The 22,974-nt window shown below is 42.0% G+C and overlaps 1 protein-coding gene across 2 annotated transcripts; it reads left to right on the top strand.

The window, feature by feature from the left end:
• Positions 1-202: 202 nt before the first annotated feature.
• On the top strand, positions 203-15,645 carry golm1 (golgi membrane protein 1). 2 transcript variants are annotated; one of them, XM_058785902.1, is made up of 11 exons: positions 203-341; positions 3,674-3,845; positions 3,933-4,112; positions 5,219-5,273; positions 5,364-5,466; positions 5,561-5,666; positions 5,773-5,938; positions 6,722-6,802; positions 14,299-14,433; positions 14,514-14,690; positions 14,876-15,645. In XM_058785902.1, the coding sequence occupies exons 2-11, from the start codon at positions 3,714-3,716 to the stop codon at positions 14,989-14,991; spliced, it is 1,251 nt and encodes a 416-aa protein (XP_058641885.1). In that variant the 5' UTR covers positions 203-341; positions 3,674-3,713; the 3' UTR covers positions 14,992-15,645. The 2 variants fall into 2 exon arrangements, with proteins under 2 accessions (XP_058641885.1, XP_058641886.1); XM_058785903.1 differs by lacking the exon at positions 6,722-6,802.
• The last annotated feature ends 7,329 nt before the right edge of the window (positions 15,646-22,974 follow it).

Consider the following 22,974-nt stretch of genomic DNA (forward strand, 5'->3'; position numbering starts at 1 on the left):
ATTATTATTATTATTATTTTTTTTTGTAAGCCCCTACATAAATTGACAGTTTAACAAAATGTTATAAGATGTCTATGTCACCACTTGCATATTTAAAATGCGAATGGTAAAAAGTCGCAATACTATTTAGTTTAATTTCACCTGTAGTACCTCAAAAACAACTTCAGGCGATGAAGCCAGCGTTTCCTGAACAATAGTTAATCCCAACGAAGTGCGCATGCGCGTTGCAGTTCAATGCAAAAACTGCAGTTTATTGCGACTTGATCCCGGAAAGACTGTCTAATATCGCTATGTTCGAGCTTCATCTCTGTTCCTGACGAGACCTGCTACATTTAACGCCAGTAAGAACAATTTGACACTAATATATAACATGTACCTGCTGTAAAAAAGAAAGTGTGATGATAATAGTATAACAGTAGCTGTATTAGCAAGCATGCTACCAAAACAAAAGCAGTTTCATAAATGATTTAGATTTTAAGTGGGTTTACACCATGTGTGGCTTGGTTGTATTATAATAATAATATTTTCTCATACTCCTTCTTTTGGTCGTTCGTACAGTATATTTTTCCATTTGAAAGGCACAGTAGCAGTACAGTAACGTGTTGCCTCCTGTTAAAGTCTCTAGTGAACATGATTAATAACACAGTCACTGTTACTATATCACACAATCATATGATATGATTTACACAAAATCCTGCGTCTGGTCCTGCATTACATCCTGTGCACAAGCACTCTATGTTCTCGGGAGTGTTTGTTTAGTGGAGATGTCAATAAAAAGTGCAGACAGTAAATTAAGGTGGTTTGGAAAGTCGAACTGCAGGTTTTAATGGCACACCCAGAAAGCAACAATAGATAACACATTTATTTCCGTTTCTTTCTTTGAAGAAATTATATATGTGTATATATATAAACATATAGAGAAACACACAGAGAGAGAGAGAGCAGTATGTGTTTTTCTTTGTTACTTTTTATTTTTTGTTCATTGGTAAATTGTATATATATATATATATATACAGGTGCTGGTCATATAATTAGAATATCATGAAAAAGTTGATTTATTTCACTAATTCCATTCAAAAAGTGAAACTTGTATATTATATTCATTCATTACACACAGACTGATATATTTCAAATGTTTATTTCTTTTAATTTTGATGATTAGAGTTTACAGCTCATGAAAGTCAAAAATCAGTATCTCAAAATATTAGAATATTTACATTTGAGTTTGAATAAATGACCATCCCTACAGTATAAATTCTGGGTATCTCTTGTTCTTTGAAACCACAATAATGGGGAAGACTGCTGACTTGGCAATGATCCAGAAGACGAACATTGACACCCTCCACAAAGAGGGTAAGTCACAGAAGGTCATTACTGAAAGGTGTGGCTGTTTACAGAGTGCTGTATCAAAGCATATTAAATGCAAAGTTGACTGGAAGGATGAATTTGGGTAGGAAAAGGTGCACAAGCAACATGGATGACTGCAAGCTTGAGAATACAGTCAAGCAAAGCCGATTCAAACACTTGGGAGAGCTTCACAAGGAGAGAACTGAAGCTGGAGTCAGTGCATCAAGAGTCACCACGCACAGACGTCTTCAGGAAAAGGGCTACCAAGCCACTTCTGAACCAGAGACAACGCCAGAAGCATCTTAACTGGGCTGTGGAGAAAAGAACTGGACTGTTGCTCAGTGGTCCAAAGTCCTCTTTTCAGATGAAAGTAAATTTTACATTTCATTTGGAAATCAAGGTCCCAGAGTCTGAAGGAAGAGTGGAGAGGCACAGAATCCATGTTGCTTGAAGTCCAGTGTGAAGTTTCCACAGTCAGTGATGATTTGGGCTGCCATGTCATCTGCTGGTGTTGGTCCACTGTGTTTTCTGATGTCCACAGTCAACGCAGCCATCTACCAGGAAATTTTAGAGCACTTCATGCTTCCTTCTGTTGACAAGCTTTATGGAGATGCTGATTTCATTTTCCAGCAGGACTTGGCGCCTGCCCACACTGCCAAAGGTACCAAAAGCTGGTTCAATGACCATAGTGTTACTGTGCTTGATTGGCCAGCAAACTCGCTGACCTGAACCCCATAGAGAATCTGTGGGGTATTGTCAAGAGGAAGATGAGAGACACCAGACCCAACAATGCAGATGAGCTGAAGGCCACTATCAGAGCAACCTGGGCTCTCATAACACCTGAGCAGTGCCACAGACTGATCGACTCCATGCCACGCCGCATTGCTGCAGTAATTCAGGCAAAGGAGCCCCAACTAAGTATTGAGTGCTGTACATGCTCATACTTTTCATTTTCATGCTTTTCAGTTGGCCAAGATTTCTAAAAATCCTTTCTTTGTATTGGTCTTAAGTAATATTCTAATATTTTGAGATACTGATTTTTGACTTTCATGAGCTGTAAGCTCTAATCATCAAAATTAAAAGAAATAAACATTTGAAATATATCAGTCTGTGTGTAATGAATGAATATAATATACAAGTTTCACTTTTTGAATGGAATTAGTGAAATAAATCAACTTTTGATGATATTCTAATTATATGACCAGCACCTGTATATATATATATATATATATATATATATATATATAGTATGCAGCTCATATTCAAAGATGAAAGAAGACTTTATTCAGAGGCTCAAACTGAGCAAAATATGCAATTTGGTGCAGTTGTTAATTAATGGGCAAAAAGTAAGAAAATGAAACGTTAATTGTAATGTAAGTCAATGAGATCTTTATAGCAGTATGGTAGACTACATAATATGTCTTAGTAAGATGATATTTAAATACTTAATTTCATGATCAAAGCTATATAGTTTCTATTGTGGAGGCAAACCATAAAATGCAATGCAATACAACAGATTTGTACAACGGGTTTTACAACAAAGTTTTAAAATGATAAAGAAATTATCGTGTTGATAATTTGGAGGCTGTATAAATGTAATACAGTAGGCTTTATAGGGTTAACAAATGCAGCATTTTTGTTGTCAGTCTATACAAAACAGTTTAGATGTTCATTAATGGTTAAAATGCATTGTCATCATTCTGCTGTAGCAGAACGCTTCTGCTTCAGTCATTTACACCTGGGGAATATTTGTTTGGGAGAAATCACCTTTGCCCACTTCCGTAATGGTGTAAAAGTTTATATATAAAAAGAGAGAGATAATTAATTTCAGCAACAAACTCCTATAAACCAGTGCTGTGATCAACAATACATTTGCAACAACAAAAACTTATGTTGATGTTGAATTGAAGCATTCTCTGAAACAAACTTATGCTTGTCTTTGAAATATGCATGAAAACAATGCTTTGTCATGAGCAGTTTCACTGCTGCTCCATCCTGACATGATGCTGATGAAAACTGCATTGAGTTTTATTTGCTTAATACTGTGCTGTCTATATTAGACACTAGGCTACGATGACTAACAGTGCAATCTAGATGGGCAGCTCACTAGATTTTAATGCCCAAAAATGCTATACTTATAGACAGGTATGTTATGAAAATGCAGTTTGAAGACTATAATGCCTCATGCACTTGGTTTTGAGACACAGCTGTCTGTTCTCCTCTCTTCATTTTTACATTTATGTTTCTTTGTTGTTATTTTCTGTATTATGTGGCTATTAATGTGCCTGTAAGATACGCTATATAAAGTTTGCTCTTTCTTTTTCAGAAACCCATTTTTTAAGGTGTTTGTGGGACTGTGACTGAGCATGATGGGTGCGCTCGGGAACGGTCGACGTGGCGGTCGCTCTCCGTCTTTGCTGGTGGCGGCTCTCATCGCCTGCATCCTCCTGCTCGGCTTCAACTACTGGGTCTCGAGCTCAAGAAACATCGAGCTGCAGGTTTGACACTCTGTGATTAGATGAAGTCTGTGGCAAGTGGTGAAGTGAGTGACTGTTAACTATAATTTTCTTTTTGTGGTCCTCCAGGGTAGGATATTGGAGATGGAGAGCCGCATGAGGCAGCTGGCTGCAGACAGAGACCGAGAGATGCAGAGCAAGCTGAAGCTCGATGAGGAGATGCGCAGACAGAACGAGCAGCTGGAGTTATTGGCGGAAACACACCAGAGACATCAGGAAAATGCTCTCAACACCTGGAAACAAGAAAAAGTATGAAAACACTCATCTTACACTCACTCACAGCAGTTCAGGTGAAAATGCGGTTCTTGGTCATTATTTAAAAAATGAATTATTTTTATTATAATAAATAATTATTTTATTATAATAAATAAAAGTCAAAAGTTTGGACTAATTGAAATGTTTTAATTAGGGCTGTCAGTTTAACGCGTTAACTTAAAGGGGTCATATGATGTTGCTAAAAAGAACATTATTTTGTGTATTTGGTGTAATGCAACGTGTTTATGCGGTTTAAGGTTCAAAAAACACATTATCTTCCACATACTGTACATTATTGTTGCTCCTCTATGCCCCGCCTTTCTGAAATTTTCAATCACACAATTTCTACCTGAGCATAACTACTAAAATGTATGTTCATTATAAAAATGCCTATGGTGTTATGAGTTTGTTTGTTTTTTTTCATGACATTTCCAGTTCTAGAAATTTAAAATGAATGGCCTATTGCACAAAGCCAGTTTCAGTGCTTACCCAGGTAAGTTTAGTTTGAGCGGTGTTCATGACCATAGTAACTTAAGCTACAAAGCTAACCTGTTCTGGAGCTGGTTTTATTCTCATAAGAGATCACAAACCAAAACTGGACTAATCAACTGTGAGCAAAGGGGCATAGATCTGACGCAACAATGCGACACTCTCTGTGTTTCATGAACCGAATTAAAGCACTTCACAGTGAAAGGATTTTAGAGACAAAATCATCTAGCCTTTGGTGTTAATATTATAGCAAAACTCTTCATTTTGAAGAATTGTCAAATCACGCTAGATGGTGCTAAAGGGTTATGTAACAGAAATGTAATGTGAGCATCACTAGGTATTGATGCCAAAAAATGCCTAGGTTGACATATGCTCTAATATCTAAAAATGCTCTCTACATAGGCTACATAGAAACACTACTATATAGGCAGATATTCTGTTATGCTCAAAAATGCTCTCTACATAGGTATTGCTGTAGGGAATGCTGTCTATATAATCAGCTCTGATATTATACCCAAATTTGCTCCTTAGGTAGGCAGGTCACTAGGTTTTGATGGCCAAAAATGTCATATAGGATATGCTTAGTTCTAAAAGTCTTTTCTCTGTCGTAGGAGAATCTGAAGCTCAACATTTCCTCCAGTGCTAAAACAGTGCAAGACATGAAGAGTAAGCATCAACCTCATATTTGTCCTATTATGTGTGTTCTATGATGCATATCATCTTTCCTTCACATTGCTGTTGATTTTCTGTTTCTAGATCGAATGAAGTCATTAATGGAGGATGTTAATAAAATGCAGAGCGAGCTGAAATCCTGTCAAAATAACATGGACACAATCAGTAAGAAAGCCTCCAGTGAAATGTAGGTTTATTTTGAATGCTCAAATCTACAATACAAAAGACATTACATTTCTTCCATCAGTATGATAATAGCTGTGTATGATGGGACTTTGCAGGACTCGGTGTAACAATCAAATTGAGGCCATGAAAGAGGAATGCAATGCAAAAATCGCACCTGTCAAACTGGAAAAGCAAAAAACATCTGAAAAAGTTGCTCCACAGGTACAGCTATGCGAAAAAGTGGCCTAAAATGGCTCCTTTATAGTGATTCTTAGCTTTTTGGTGTCTCTTTCCCCCTTTCCACTGATACAATCTCTGGCCTTCACAGAATGCTGATGGTTTCATGCAGAAAGCCAAATCTGATGTTCCTGCTATAAATCATTCAGATAAGAATGTGGCAGAACCTCCAAAAGGCAAACCAGAAGTGGATTCACAGTCTAAAAAGGATGCTCACATCCAAACCAATCAGTTAGTTGTGGAAAAGGATGAGAAAGGTATGAGCTGCTTGTTTAAGTCCTCTTTGAGGTTTGAAGGTGATTGATTATTGGCTCGAGTTCCTTATTCAATGCAAGTCAGATCACTCAGAAGAGTAACAGCAAAGCTCTCCTCAACAAACCACATGATTTTAGGTTGTTATGCTTGTAGCACAAGTACTGCATGTTAAATGCATGTTATTAATCTTATCTCAATTTATACATGCATGTTTTATTTTTCCATTATTTTGTCTGCTTAAACAACATCTGCCATTTTTTCAGTGCAACCTCCACACCTCAAAAAAGTAATTTATTCCTGTGCTGCAAAGCTGAATAAGAACCATTATTTATAATTGAGCATCAGTAATAATAACCGAGCAGCAAATCGGCATATTAGAATGATTTCTGAAGGATCATGTGACACTGAAGACTGCAGTAATGATGCTAAAGATTTAGCTTTGATCACAGGAATAAATTAAATTTTAAAATAAAGTAAATGGTAAACATTTATTTTAAATTGTAATAATATTACACAGTATTACTGTTTTTCTTATATGCAGCCTTAGTTTCTTTCTTCTGCTGAACATCTTCAAAATATCTTCTTTTATGTTCAACAGAAGAAAGAAATCCAGTTTGGCACAACTGAGTAAATGATGACCGAATTGTCATTTTGGGTGAACTATTCATAGGATTAAGATTTTTTTAAATCACAATTTCTACGAGGGCATAACTAGAAAAAAATATTTATTATAAAAATGCCTATGGAGTTATTAGTTATTAGATTTTTTATTTACATTACTTTAGGCAAACCAGATGTGGATTCACAGCCTAAAAACGATGCTCACGTCCAGACCAATGAGTTATTTGTGGAAAAGAATGAGAAAGGTATGCGTTGCCTGTTTAAGTCTTCTTTGTGGTTTCTAGGTGGTTGATTACTGGCTCGAGTCCCTTATTCAGTGCAAGTCAGATCAGTCAGAAGAGTAATCCTCTCAAAGCTCTCCTCAAAAAAAAAAAAAATTTATAAATAAATAAATAAACACATGATTTTAGATTTTTCATGCTTGTAGCACATTTTCAAAATGCATGTTATTGATCTCATCTTGAACCAACCTTCATACCTCAAAATCCATTTATCATTTAATGCTTAAACCTTTCCATGTTTTCTGATAATCTCTTACACTTGGATGTAAATCATGACTTGCAACCTCTGGCTAAAATTCAACTCAAATTGTGAAACTCGTGTTTTAAATAAATTCAGTGCACACAGACTGAAGTAGTTTAAGTCTTTGGTTCTTTTAATTGTGATGATTTTGGCTCACATTTAACAAAAACCCACCAATTCACTATCTCAACAAATTAGAATATGGTGACATGCCAATCAGCTAATCAACTCAAAACACCTGCAAAGGTCTTCAAAAGGGTCTCTCAGTTTGGTTCACTAGGCTACACAATCATGGGGAAGACAACTGATCTGACAGTTGTCCAGAAGACAATCATTGACACCCTTCACATTCATTGCCAAAGAAGCTGGCTGTTCACAGAGTGCTGTATCCAAGCATGTTGGAGTGGAAGGAAAAAGTGTGGAAGAAAAAGATGCACAACCAACCAAGAGAACCGCAGCCTTATGAGGATTGTCAAGCAAAATCGATTCAAGAATTTGGGTGAACTTCACAAGGAATGGACTGAGACTGGGGTCAAGGCATCAAGAGCCACCACACACAGACGTGTCGAGGAATTTGGCTACAGTTGTCGTATTCCTCTTGTTAAGCCACTCCTGAACCACAGACAACGTCAGAGGCGTCTTACCTGGGCTAAGAAGAAGAAGAACGTCCCGGGTTACTTGACTGTAACCCTGTTCCCCGAAAAAGCGGGAACGAGATGCTGCGCTGAAAGCGCTATGGGAGAACATTCTTTGTTCGACCGGTTGTGAAGCACGTGTGTCAAACACGCCAAGAATTGGCCTAAATAACCTCGGTTGGTGACGTCATGATCACATGCACCTGCGAGGTTATAAATAGACGTGACACGGAAACATCCTCAGGTTATACCTTTGTCTGAAAGGACGTCCAGGCACGACTACAGTGCGGCATTGAGGCGCAGCATCTCGTTCCCGCTTTTTCGGGGAACAGGGTTACAGTCAAGTAACCCGGGACGTTCCCCTATCAAAAGCTACTCTCGATGCTGCGCTGAAAGCGCTATGGGAACGAGAATACCCACGCCGCCGCACTGGAAGTGTCTGGACCCCCAACGTTGTGTAGTGTGTGCGCACAAACATGAAAGAGGTCTCAGACACGACTCTGGGATGTCGACTCAAGGACATGCGAGCCCGGAGTAACATGAACATCCAAACTATAGAATCTAACAAATGTGTGCGGAGAGGACCAACCTGCCGCATCACAAACTTGCTGCAAGGGGACACCTCTTGCCAAAGCCATGGAAGATGCAATCCCCTGGTTGAATGGGCCCTTACACCCAGAGGCGAAGCTTGACCACGCCGCCTCATAGGCTAGGCAATAGCATCCTCACCCAATGTGACATAGTCTGTCGAGTGGCAGCCGCCCGGTTGCGCCTCCAAAACATACGAAAGCTGCTCCGACTTACGCCACTAGCTAGTGCGGTGGACGAAATCTGGAGAGCACGTACTGGACACAGTAAGTGAAGTTTCTCCTGCTCCGTGTCGTGAACGGCGGAGGGCAGAAGGCTCGAGAACGACCGGATTTATGGTCGAGAATGGAACCTTCGGAAGATAACTAGGGTGAGGATGCAAAATAGCTTTGACCAGCCCAGGGCAAAATCTAGGCAGGATGACGAGACTGACAGAGCCTGCAAATCCCCAATTCTCTTCAGAGAAGTAATAGCTGTTAGAAAAACCATCTTTAGGGTCAGAAGCCTGACAGGCGCTGACTCTAGTGGTTCGAAAGGGTGTCCACTAAGCCCTCAAGCACTATAGCTAGGTCCCATGAAGGAACTGTTGCTCTAGCGGGCGGCCTCAACCGCTTAGCTCCTCGAATGAAGCGGGCAACTAGAGGGTGTTTCCCAACGAAACCCCATCAATCAGAGCATGGCAAGCCGAGATGGCGGCCACGTAAGTTCTGAGAGTATTAGGACATGTTCCTGAGGACAGTTTCTCTTGCAGAAACTCCAGTACTGAAACAATCTGGCAGTGAGCTGGGTCTGCATGGTGTGTCGACACCAACTTTCGAAAACGCGCCATTTACTGGCATAAGTTCTTCTAGTGGAGGGAGCCCTAGCGCTCAGAATAGTCTCTATTACATCGGCTGGAAGGCCAGCATGTCTCAGTTGGTCCCCTCAGGGGCCAGACATGAAGGTTCCAGAGCTCGGGCCGGGATGAAATATTGTCCCCTGTGCCTGAGAGAGAAGGTCCCTCCTCACCGGAATCGCCAACGGCGAGCCATCGAGGAGAGATATTAGATCTGAGAACCATATTCTGGTCGGCCAACGGGCGCTATCAGTAAGAGGCGAGACCCTCTTGACGGACCTTGGCCAGGACTCCTGGGAGCAGAGCGATCGGGGAAATGCGTGAAGACGCAGTCTGGGCCACACGTAGGCCATCGGGTCCAGACCCAGGGAGCTGGATGAGTCAGAGAGAAGTAGAGGGACATTGTGCTGTCTCCTGTGAAGCAAAGAGGTCCACCTCTGCTTCAGAAACCTTTCCCAGATTTGACTGACTACTGGGTGGAGTTTCCATTCCCGTGTATCACAGCTTGTCTGGACAGCAAGTCTGCTCCCACATTCATATGTCCGGGATGTAATCGCCTGAGGGACAGGAACTTGTCCTGTGCCCAAAGCAGAACCTGGTGCGCTAGCTCGTTCAAGCGGCGCGACCGCAGTCCACCCTGACGATTTATGTAAGAGACTACCGCCGTGTTGTCCACCCGCACTAGGACATGGTAGCCTCTTAACTGCTGGAGGAAGTATTTCAGGGCCAGAAATACAGCCTTCATTTCGAGGCAATTGATGTGCCATTCGAGAAGATGACCTCTCCAGATCCCTTGGGCTGGACGGCCATCTAAGACCGCTCCCAGCCCGTGAGGGATGCGTCTGTCGTTAGCATCTTGCGGCGACAGCACGGACCTAGAGTGGGACCCAAAGTCAGAAACCGGGTCTGAACCACAGAAAGGGTACGGCCCCTGGCGCGTAACCCTTATTTGCCTCTGGGGATTGGCCCTTGGATGAAATCCCCTGGCTCTGAGCCACAACTGAAACGATCTCATGTGCAGGAGACCCAAGGGTATCACCGTGGATGCAGCTGCCATGAGACCTAGAACCCTCTGAAGGTAATGAACAGTAATCTTTGGCCTAGCTTGATGTTCTTTAGGGCGTTTAGAATGGATTCGACGCGTGCAGGAGACAGCTGTGCCCGCATCGTGATCGAATCCCATACGACCCCCAAATACGTTGTCCTCTGAGCAGGAGAGAGAACGCTTTTCTTGGCGTTGAGTCTCAACCCCAGAGATTCGAGATGAGCTGGGGCGACATCCCGATGTCGGCGCTAGCTCCTGAGACTGAGCCAGAATCAGCCAGTCGTCTATGTAGTTTAAAATGCGGATGCCCTGGAGTCGTAGAGGAGCCAGAGCTGCATCCATGCATTTGGTGTAAGTGCGGGGTGACAAGGCTAGGCCGAACGGAAGAACCCGATACTGGTAGGCTTCGCCCCCGAAAGCGAACCTCAGGAACTTCCTGTGTTGTGGCAATATTTCTATATGAAAATAAGCGTCCTTTAGATCGATAGTCACAAACCAATCCTCTGATTGGATGTGAGAAACAATCATCTTGATTGTCAGCATTTTGAACTTGTATGTTCTGAGGTAGCGGTTCAACCCGCGAAGATCTAAAATCGGACGCAGCCCCCCATCTTTCTTGGGAACAAGAAAATACCGGCTGTAATAGCCTGAGTGTCTGTCTGGCAGGGGAACACGTTCTATGGCCCCTTTGTCCAGCAGAGTTTGCAACTCCTGTGTCAACAATGTGCTCGTTCGGTTTCACGGAAGTGGAGACCACGCCGTTGAAACGCGGAGGACGATATGTAAACTGAACCCTGTAGCCTCTCTCTACAGTCCTTTCTACCCACGGAGAGATATTTGGCAGTAGCTTCCACGCTGCCAGCTTCTCTGAAAGGGGCACTAGTTTTGACACTTCGCTTTGATGGGGGGATGTTAGATGTCTGGCATCCTGAAACGTGGCAGGAGGAAACCGAACACCTAACATTTCGCTGGAGACCGCTGGTCCCCGAAACGCCAGTGGCGGCGGAGATTGTACAGCGGCCCCCTGAGGGTGCCAGGAAGGAGCCTCTATTCTCTGTTGGAATTGTACGCGCCCCTCCCTGGGGGGACACACCCCCACGGTCCTGGGCGCACCAGCCTCAGGACTTCTTTTTGGCGGAGATGATGCTCTGCAGGTCCGGTCTCTTCGAGGCAGATTGAGAAGTGCGGCGAGCCGCTCCCCAGTCTCTACGAGGGGGCGCACGACTCGCCACACTCTCCTTCTGGGCTTCTCGCCTCAGAAGAACCGGACCTGGTCGGGACTGGGTGGCCGACAGTCCCGACGCTTGAGCACGGCGGGGGAGGAACCTCACAAACGCTTCTTCGTAGCGCTTCGCCTCCCGAAACCTAGTGGCGACCGTGTTGACAGCCTCGCCAAATAGGCCGGAAGGCGAGACGGGGGCATCAAGAAGGAAAGATCGATCCCTCTCCTTGATGCCCGTGAGGTTAAGCCACAGATGTCTCTCCGTGGAAACCATGGCAGCCATAGAACGGCCGATGGCACGGGCCGTCTGCTTGGTCGCACGGAGAGACAGATCTGTGGCCCGGCGAAGCTCTGAAAACGCCTCATCGATGGTGCCGCCTGTGCTCAAGTCTTTGAGCAGGTCAGCCTGGTACGCCTGCAGAACCGCCATGGTGTGCAGGGCAGCACCAGCCTGACCCGCTGCCTGAAAAGCTTTCCCCACCAGCGAGGATGTCATTCTACAAGGCTTGGTGGGGAGCATAGGCTTTTTCAGGAGGATGAAGTCCCAGGAGAGATAGCCATAGCGTCTCTTCCACCTGGGGCATCATGCTGTAGCCCGTGCCTTTGCATCCACGATAGTCGAATAAATCGGCGTCGATGGCACGAAGACACGGGACGAATAGGGCTTACTCCATGACCGAACTAGCTCATCATGGAGATCGCCAAAGAAGGGGAGAGACCGTCGCTGAGGCCCCTCCCCCCGACCACCTGACAGAAACCTGTCATCTAATTTTGAGCGCTTGGGGGTCTCGTGCTCCTGTGGCCAGTCTAGTTGTAAACGATCGACTGCTCGAGTTACCACCTCGAGTAACTCCTCATACGCTTTATCATCGCGAGAGGAGCGCTCTGAGATGGCACTCTCCATCTCCACAGAAGCATGAGATGAAGAATCCTCGGCCCGTTCAGAAGAAGCGCCGAAGCGCGCTTCAGAAGCGGACGCGAGGACCTCGTGATCCGGCGAGAGCGCGAGAGAAAGGGGCGGACCCGTCTCACGCGCCTCAGCCAGATCAACACGCGACCCCCAGGATTTTCCCGAGGGAGCGGCGGCTCGCTCGTCTTTGAAAAAGCGAGCTGCCAAGCACTTTGATAGGCAGAACATCGCAGTGCTCGCATTCTCCCTCGAGCCCGAGGGCAGCGTGCTCTTCCCCCAAACACTCAAAACAGAATCTGTGAGGATCGTCCTCTGAGATGAGCCTCTGACACGGAGGCACGCATCTCTTAACAGACTCTGCCATCTTACTAATATATATATCTTATATATTATATAACCTTTTTTTTTTTTTTTTTCCTCTCTCACAACACACGCACACACACAATGCGGTCCTTGAAGACAAAGAAACCTGAGGATGTTTCCGTGTCACGTCTATTTATAACCTCGCAGGTGCATGTGATCATGACGTCACCAACCGAGGTTATTTAGGCCAATTCTTGGCGTGTTTGACACACGTGCTTCACAACCGGTCGAATAAAGAATGTTCTCCCATAGCGCTTTCAGCGCAGCATCGAGAGTAGCTTTTGATAGGGGAACTGGACTGTTGCCCAGTGGTCCAAAGTCCTCTTTTCAGATGAGAGCAAGTTTTGTATTTCATTTGGAAACCAAGGTCCTAGAGTCTGGAGGAAGGGTGGAGAAGCTCATAGCCCAAGTTGCTTGAAGTCCAGTGTTAAGTTTCCACAGTCTGTGATGATTTGGGGTGCAATGTCATCTGCTGGTGTTGGTCCATTGTGTTTTTTGAAAACCAAAGTCACTGCATCCGTTTACCAAGAAATTTTGGAGCACTTCATGCTTCCTTCTGCTGACCAGCTTTTTAAAGATGCTGATTTCATTTTCCAGCAGGATTTGGCACCTGCCCACACTGCCAAAAGCACCAAAAGTTGGTTAAATGACCATGGTGTTGGTGTGCTTGACTGGCCAGCAAACTCACCAGACCTGAGCCCCATAGAGAATCTATGGGGTATTGTCAAGAGAAAAATGAGAAACAAGAGACCAAAAAATGCAGTTGAGCTGAAGGCCACTATCAAAGAAACCTGGGCTTCCATACCACCTCAGCAGTGCCACAAACTGATCACCTCCATGCCACGCCGAATTGAGGCAGTAATTAAAGCAAAAGGAGCCCCTACCAAATATTGAGTACATATACAGTAAATTAATATACTTTCCAGAAGGCCCACAGGTCACTAAAAATGTGTTTTTTTTTTTTTTATTGGTCTTATGAAGTATTCTAATTTGTTGAGGTTTTTGTTGGGTTTTTGTTAAATATAAGCCAAAATCATCACAATTAAAAGAACCAAAAACTTAAACTACTTCAGTCTGTGTGCATTGAATTTATTTAATTCACGAGTTTCACAATTTGAGTTGAATTACTGAAATAAATGAACTTTTCCACGACATTCTAATTTATTGAGATGCACCTGTATATAGTCTGTCATTGTAAGCAAAGCCTTGAAAATGTGGTTTTAGGTTTCCATAATATCAGTCACTCTTATTAAATGTGCCCGTTAAAGCTGTTCACACCAGCGACAGTAACTATAAAGTTTTAATGATCAAGAGAATAGCAAGACAAATAGCAAAGTCCACAACTACTACAGTAAAAACACAAAGGAACAATATTGTTGGAATTACTTTCAGAACAAAATTTTCCAGCTAAAAACAATGACAGTCAAGCAGAATCCACCTGACTTCATAGAGCTCAGGCTTTAAAAGCAGCAGGCAAGATAACTTAGAGTGATAACTATGATAGCATCCATACTTTTTGTTTGAACAGGCCTTCAGTCTTGTAACTTTCTTACAAAAAAATGAAAACAATTCTCCATGTACCTTCAGCATGTGTATTAACAACATTGTCTGCTCCTCTAAGATGCTGTAATTTTACAAAACTTGCCCATCCCCACCTCCAAACCAACCAATAAGAATGAGACCCTTAACAAACCAGCCAAGGAAGAAGTTCCAGAAGCAGAGGTGGATGTTAAAGCACCGGCTTCAGAGGATGCAGGTGGAGTAATGGAGAAAATCCAGCCATCAAAGAAGCACACACGCACACACACATAACTAATTTTCTCTGTCTTCATACAGATACTGTAATGGATGAAGCAGGGATTTTAGACCCAAAGGAAGATGACATGGGGATTGGAGACGAGAAAGATACCAAAATTGAGGACAGGAAAGAGGAAGACGCAGCAATTGGGAAAGATGATGCCATTATGTACGACAATGAGGGCGAGATAGAAAAACAGCTCTCCAGGATTAAAGGTGCTCTTCAGTATCATGCAGAAATATTCATGACTACTACTATTTATTTATTTTACAAACAGAGGGCTGACTTTCTTATTTATTTTATGAGATACTTGACAGCATGTCACAGAAAGCAATTTGTCCTATTTAATAAAGCTTTTGTCCTAGGCAATAAAATTACAAAGGATTTTCTGTTTTTACAGATGAAAATCAAGGTGTTGGTCAAGATCTAGAGGATGATGTGGCAAATTATAACGGTGATGATGACAACCAACCGGAGTCTGAGAATGAGAAGCAAGCAGAGCTTGCTGAGATGTAGTTCCTGATCACATGATGTGCCTGCTGACAGCTAAAGACTGAAAGCTAGAATCCCTCAAGCTAAAGACTGTCACAGACTCTCATTAGTGGCCGTTCTGAACCTCCCAGTGGTGGGAAAGGACACCTGCTGTAAAGACTGATTGGTGCTGGGTGAATACTGCACTACTGTGTGAAGTTCAAATCTCATACGTCTTACCAGGACAGGCATGGTGAAAACGTTCTTTTTCTAGTACTGATTTTAGGTTAAACTTGAATGTAACTACTGCTCTTCTGACGTTGAGCCTTTAAATGAATGCATCATGGTGAATTTTCTCTCTTAAATGAAAGATTGTTTTTGAACAAAAGCAACAGCCGCTCTGCTACAAAAGCTACTTTCCCGTGTCTTCATGGTTTATGTTCTGTTTTGATGTCTAAACGTTTTAGCTGCTGAAAAATGCACAGGAATATTGGATGTTTAGACTGAAAAACACTTATCACTCATTTAACAGTGCAATCCTGTCTTTTATTTGCTGTAAAAAGTTACTTTTGTTTATGTAAGAATTGCATTTTAATTTCTTTTTAACATTTAATGTTGGGAACTGGATTTTTTTTTTTTTTTTTAAGAAAATATGGGTTTCTTACTGAATTTCTGATCTCAATAAATATTTCAGTTGCACTTATATTGTGCATTTAATGGGTTAATAGATTAATATAATATAATAGCCTACCTCCATAAATTCCATTTAAAGTTGAATTTTGTCTTGATTCCGTTGGAGCGTTATTTTTCAATAGTTAAGTTGTTTGAAACCATAAACACGCAATCTTTGAACATATTCTAAATTGGAGCCAAAAGATATTCTATATGACCGATTTGATAACCGACTGAAACATGTCCGATAAGTTCACCACCTGAGTGACACATCAATAGGCTACTTTACAGCATACACCCAGGAAAAGATGCAGGTAATAGAAAACATTTCATTTTAGTCATGTTTACGGGAGAAATTATATTAATCTATCCAGTTGTTCCATGTTATTTATTATAGCTACATTTATTTTTAATAAAGATTTCATACTAAACATATGAAACAATAATGGCAAACTTTGCAAAGGGTCCACTACCAGAGAACAAATGTATTAGGCTACAACATTATGTGAAAACTGGCTTAGATTTGCTTTTATACAGTTGGGATTGATTATAATAATTAGGGGCTTTCACACCGCGTAGTTCTAGGAACTAGCCAGATATATATTTTTACATAGCTTTTTTTTTTAAGAAATGCTGTGTAGCCAGTGTTTCGTATGCGTTTGGCCAACCAGTCACTGATAGTTCCTATAGAACTGTTTTAGACCCTACTCTAAAGTAGGAGCTAAATTAGTTCCTCCAAATGGAGTTCCTGGAAATAAAACCTGCGGTGCAAACACGCCAAAAAGCGAGTACTTCCATCAATATTTCTAGGAATTTTGAAAACGTTCCTCGGTATAAATCCCCTATCAACAGGGTGATCCTTTTTTGGAAGTATTAAAAAATTCTTGTCAATCTCTTCCTACAGTTCTGTATAGCAGTTTTGAACTCTCTCAAATACTGCTAGCAAACCTTGTCACTATTGGTTTGGTGTATCGTCCTCCCAAACAAGATATGGTGGTACTTAACAGATTTGCTGCGTTTGTGGGTGATCTTGTTACTGTTCATGATAAAATACTGCTTTTGGGGGATATTAATATTCATGTCTGTTGTGCATCCAAAACCTTATCCATGAAGTTTTTAAACTTTATTGAGTCATTTGACATTGTTCAGTGGGTTGGCTATCTGGCTTAACGTACCTACAGGGCCATACTCTGGACTTGATTTTAACTCATGGACTATCTGAATTGGATATTACAATTAGTAATGCAGCCTTCTGTAATCACATGCCTGTAATTTTTTAGAAATTAGCCCATGGCGCGCATGTCTTTTAGTTTCACCACACACTTCAGAAAATGTTGACTGCAGCATATCATAAAGTATGGGATTCCTGGGAAATTAAATCTATACTACACAACTTGGATACCGATAAACATCTCAGTTATTTCATTTATATTCCAAGGTTTAATAATTGAGGTAATGTGGGTGTACCTTCAGCGCGTCATGCTGGTATACATTAATAACATCCTGGTGTACTTCTGGAGCATGGTTGAACATCACCAGCACATTTCAGTGGTCCTCAATAAAATACGTAACAGCTTTTCCTCTAGAGAGAAAAATGCTCCTTCAGTCAGTATTCATTGCAGTTCTTTGACTATTACATTAGTGGAGACTGTATCAAGATGGAAAAGGAGAAATTCGAAGCTGTATCATCCGGGCCCACTCTCACAACCCCAACCATTATGGAGTTACTGCAATTCCTGGGCTTTGCAAACTTTTGCTGGCGCTTCATCAAGAATTTCATTCTTGATGAATGAAAGAATGAATCCATTACAATCCATTAACCTTCTTCTCAAAGGTAGGCCCAATTCTGTTCTGGAACTCTGATGCCACCACTTCCATGCAGGCTTCATGGAACCCAGATCCAGACAAACCCTAAGTTATTGAATTTAACGCTTTCTTAACAGCAGGGAAAACTCCATCCATGTGCCTTTTTCTCAAAGAAACTCAAACAGCAGAGCACAACTATGACATTGTAAATTGTGTTGCTGGCTATCAATCTCACCCTGGAGGAATGGGGGTATTATCCTAAACCCCAGACAAGCCAGGTGGGCCTTATTCTTTACTAGATTTGATTAAACTATTTTCTATCACCAGAAACCAAGAATTTGAAGGTTAATTATCAGTGCAATCCAGTGATCCCTGGATGTATGCACCAGACCACACCTATGTACCCAGACTTCCAACTTCAACTTTATCTCTGATAAAGTAAGTGCATGCATCCGTGGGCACTGGCCACCTAGGGACAAATCAGAGCCTCTCGCTGTTGCAAGATGATTCTGGTTGCCCGGCATAGCTTGTGACATCAGAAGATTCATCCAGGGATTCTAGGAATTTTCTGCTTCCAAAACACCATGTCATTTGCCATCTGGCAAACTCTTACCACTGCCTGTTCCACATCGACTCTGCTCACTCTTATTAATGGGCTTTATCACTGACTTACCATAGTCTGATGGGTCCGTTGTCTTCCACCTGCGTTCCTGTAATTGTTGACAGATTCTCTAAGGATTGCCGTTTAATTCCCCTCAAAGGACAATGCAATGGAAACCGCCGAGTTAACGAGTCATTCATAATAATAATAATAATAATATGACCGAACCTTCTGCCATGGCCACCAGAACTCATGGAACTTGGCTGGGTCAAGTACACCAAAATTTCCTCCATCATACAATTCCAGTGCATACTTGACTTCTAGGCCCCTATCTTCTTGTGGTCAGGGGAACCATCTAAAGTAGCATCCATTATTCATTGGCTCCAGGAGAGGGAGAGGGTCTGGGATGCAGCACACCACCATCTGCAGTGAGTAGTGCTCAATCATCAGAGCCACGCTGAGACCGGAGAGTCCCAAAAACATTGGACCTTTCCCCATAGTCAAGCAAGTGAACCCAGAGAATAAGAAGAATAATGGCGCTTTTCCACTGCATGGTACGGCACGGTACGGTTCAGTATGGCTCACTTTTGGGGGGTTTTCCACTGGGTATAGTACCTGGTACCTGGTACTTTTTTTAGTACCACCTCGGCCGAAGTTCCAAGCTTCCAACCAGGAAGTATGACCACATTAGCCCGGTTCTGTCAACACTGCACTGGCTCCCTATTAAACATCGTATAGATTTTAAAATCTTGTTAATTACTTATAAAGCCCTGAATGGTTTAGCTCCTCAGTACTTGAGCGAGCCCCTATCACATTATAGTTCTCCACGTCCACTGCGTTCTCAAAACTGTGGCCATTTGATAATACCTAGAATATCAAAATCAACTGGGGGCGGCAGATCCTTTTCCTATTTAGCGCCCAAACTCTAATCTACCTATCACTGTTCGGGAGGCAGAGACACTCTGTCAGTTTAAATCTAGATTAAAGACCCATCTCTTTAACCTGGCGTATACATAACACACTAATACGCTTCTAATATTCAAATCCATTAAAGGATTGTTAGGCTGCATTAATTTGGTCAACCAGAACCGGGAACACTTCCCATAACACCCGATGTCTTTGTTACATCGTAAGAAGAATGGCATCTACGCTAATATTAGTCTGTTTCTTTCTTATTCAGAGATCACCGTAGCCATCCGATCCAGTCCGTATCCAGATCAGATGGTTACTGCAGTCACCTGGATCCAGTCCGTATCCAGATCAAATGGTGGATCAGCACCAAGAGATGACCTCTACAGCCCTGAACGTCAGCAGAGATCAGGACACCTAGATGAGCCCCAGAGACAGATCCCCAGTGAAGACCTTGTCACCTAGACGGCCATCGGGTCAAGTCCTCGGGAACCAGATGAGTCCTTTACACAATCTGACTTTGCTGCAGTTGGAATTGAACTGCTGGTTCGTCTGGTTAGAGGAGAACTGGCCCCGACTGAGCCTGGTTTCTCCCAAGGTTTTTCTCCATTCTGTCACGATGGAGTTTTGGTTCCTTGCCGCTGTTGCCTCTGGCTTGCTTAGTTGAGGACACTTAATTTCCAGCGATATCGTCGACTTGATTGCACAGATACTATTTAAACTGAACTGAGCTGGACGATGACATCATTGAATTCAATAATGAAATGCCTTTAACTGAAAATTGAGTGTTTAATCTTGTCATTTTACATTATTGACAAACTATTTTCCTATTTTAATATTTGAAAGTTGCTTTGACACAATCTGTATTGTTAAAAGCGCTATATAAATAAAGGTGACTTGACTTGACATACTGTACCAGTATAAGAGCACACCTCACATGCTCTCTTTGTCAGGCCTTGAGTATCTAGACCAGTGTTCTCAAACTTTTTGGTTGCGCCTTTAAGCCTATAAATAAATCTGGCGATGTTATTGTTTACACGGTCAAAAGGATACGCAGAGCGAATGTGGGAAGCCACGCCATCGTAAAAATCTCCGTTTTGGTCCGTTTACACTGAAATGCAAGTTTTCAAACTAAAGCGGGATCTGCAACGTTTTCAAAAGTCTCCGTTTTCGACCTAGACAACGCTGGAGTAGTGTAAACAATAAACGTAACCGTAGAAAAAGTTGTGTGTTTCAAAACAAAACGCACTAGTGTAAACGGGCCTACCAAATAATTTCACTAAACATTATGAAAAATGAATTTTAATTAAAAACCTTCTGGGGAAAAACACCTGCATCACTTGAAATATTGAAAAATACCAAAATTGGAAAAATACCAATCTGTCCCCCCCAATAATAGGCCTATTATATTGTAATATGTGACATATGGTATGCCCTCCTTTAATGAACCCTGGTTGTAGCCTAGTGGATCTGTTATTTCCGATTTACTTTCAATTTAGGAAAACAAGGAAACAAAACTGTGTGGAAGTGGGGTGCTAAGGGTGCTGCAGCACCCTGTTTTTTCTGTGGGCAACTGTTTAATTGTTGGGAATAAAAATTTAAAAAATCGGAGTGTCTAAGTGCCAATATCCATGTTGTTGACAGAGGCTATTTACACTAATTGCACCCACAAACGTATTATTGGGATAGTCAAATTAGCAAAAGACGGTTATCATTCGTTAGATTCAGTGGCGCAGATGGTAAAGCGTGTGTTACGCTTCTTTTGACACGCCGACCGGGTTCGAATCTGCCTTTTGGCGAACTTTTTTCTCCCTTTTAAATTTCAAATCACATCAGAAAAGCATTTATTTTCCAATAAAATGAAGTAAATAATCAAAAAGTTGAACATAAAGTATCGGGTAGGGTTAGGGTAGGTGTAGGGAGGGCTTTTGTCCTAATAATTTTAAATAAAATGTAAAAATTAAAATTTATTCAATTAAGTGGCTAAATTAACAAAAAATAAAGCATCAGCAGGTGTTGACATTTCCCAACAGCACAGCAGTAATGACTTTATGAACTATTTTACTTCCAAGACTGATACTATTAGAGATAAAATTGTATCCATGCAGCCGTCAGCTACAGTATCGCATCAGATAGTGCACAATAGATCCTGAGGAACAATTCCACTCATTCTCTACTGTAGGAGAGGAAGAATTGTATAAACTTGTTAAATCATCTAAACCAACAACATGTATGTTAGACCCTATTCCATCTAAACTACTAAAAGAGGTGCTTACAGAAGTCATAGATCCTCTTTTGGCTATTATTAATTCGTCATTGTCATTAGGATATGTCCCCAAAACCTTCAAATTGGCTGTTATTAAACCCCTCATTAGTGCTACTGGATCTTAGCGCTGCGTTCGACACTATCGACCTCTTTCCGTCTTTTGGATGAGACGTTAAACCGAGGTCCTGACTCTCTGTGGTCATTAAAAATCCCATGACACTCATCATAAAGAGTAGGGGTGTAACCCCGGTGTCCTGGCCAAATTCCCTCCACTGGCCCTTGTCAATCATGGCTTCCCAATAATCCCCATCCACTTGATTGGCTCTATGACACTCTCTCCTCTCCACCTGTAGCTGGTGTGTGGTGAGCGCACTGGCGCCGTTGTCCTGTGGCTGCCGTCGCATCATCCAAGTGGATGCTGCACACTGGTGGTGGTTGAGGAGAGACCCCCACATGATTGTAAAGCGCTTTGGGTTTATTGCAATACACAATAAAAAGCGCTATATAAATGCCTCATTCATTAAAAAAACCACAACTTGACCCCAAAGATCTAGTTAATTACAGACCGATCTCGAATCTCCCTTTTCTGTCAAAGATACTAGAAAAGGTAGTATCCTCACAATTATATTTCTTCTTAGAGAAAAATGGTATCTGTGAGGATTTCCAGTCAGGATTTAGACCGTTTCATAATACTGAGACTGCTCTCATTAGAGTTACAAATGACCTGCTCTTATCTGATCGTGGTTGTATCTCTCTATTAGTGCTACTGGATCTTAGCGCTGCGTTCAACACTATCGACCTCAACATTCTTTTGAATAGACTAGAAAACTTTGTTGGCATTAGTGGAAGTGCATTAGCATGGTTCAAATCGTACTTATCTGACCGCCATCAATTTGTAGCAGTGAATGAAGAGGTATCATATCGCTCACAAGTGCAGTATGGAATACCTCAAGGCTCAGTTCTAGGGCCGTTACTTTTCACGCTTTACATGTTACCCTTAGGAAATATCATCAGGAAACACGGTGTTAGCTTTCACTGTTATGCTGATGATACTCAGCTCTATATTTCTTTGCGGCCCTGCAAAACACACCAAGTTGAGAAACTAACGGAATGTATAGTCGATATAAAAAAAAATGGATGACGAGTAATTTCTTACTGCCAAATTCTGAAAAAACAGAGGTGTTAATTATTGGACCTAAAACCCCCACATGTAATAACTTAGAACACTGTCTAACACTTGATGGCTGCGCTGTAAATTCTTCGTCATCAGTTAGGAACCTAGGTGTGCTATTTGATAGCAATCTTTCCTTTGACAGCCACGTTTCTAGTAGCTTGGTAATATCAAACTCTGCTACTTCGCTTTGCTTCGTAGACAGAGTCTGAAAGGGCATAATTGACAAGCGTTTACTTTCTCGTGGGTGGGTGCTTGTCTGAAGTTTAAAATCATTGGTGTACCTGTAAGCCAATCACATAACGGTTGTTTATGACGTATGTTATTCGCCGGCTCAGCCGCCTCGAACTTCCGCTGTAAACACAGGTGAAAACAAAACCATCAAGGGAAATACTGGAGTGAAGATGGCTGTGAACGACTTTTGCAGATTATGTGAAGTAAACCTACGCGTCCACAATTATCGCCTTGCCGAACTTTGGCTTCCCCAGTTTCTCGCTGACGATCGGTAACAGTTGATAAATTAAACTTTTCCCAAAACCTGTTGGGAGTAGGGCCACAACATCACCTCCATTGAAAATGTGAACCAAACACTCTTCTTGTTCG

This window comes from Onychostoma macrolepis, chromosome 08, assembly GCF_012432095.1.
Source record: "Onychostoma macrolepis isolate SWU-2019 chromosome 08, ASM1243209v1, whole genome shotgun sequence".
Lineage (NCBI taxonomy): Eukaryota > Metazoa > Chordata > Actinopteri > Cypriniformes > Cyprinidae > Onychostoma > Onychostoma macrolepis.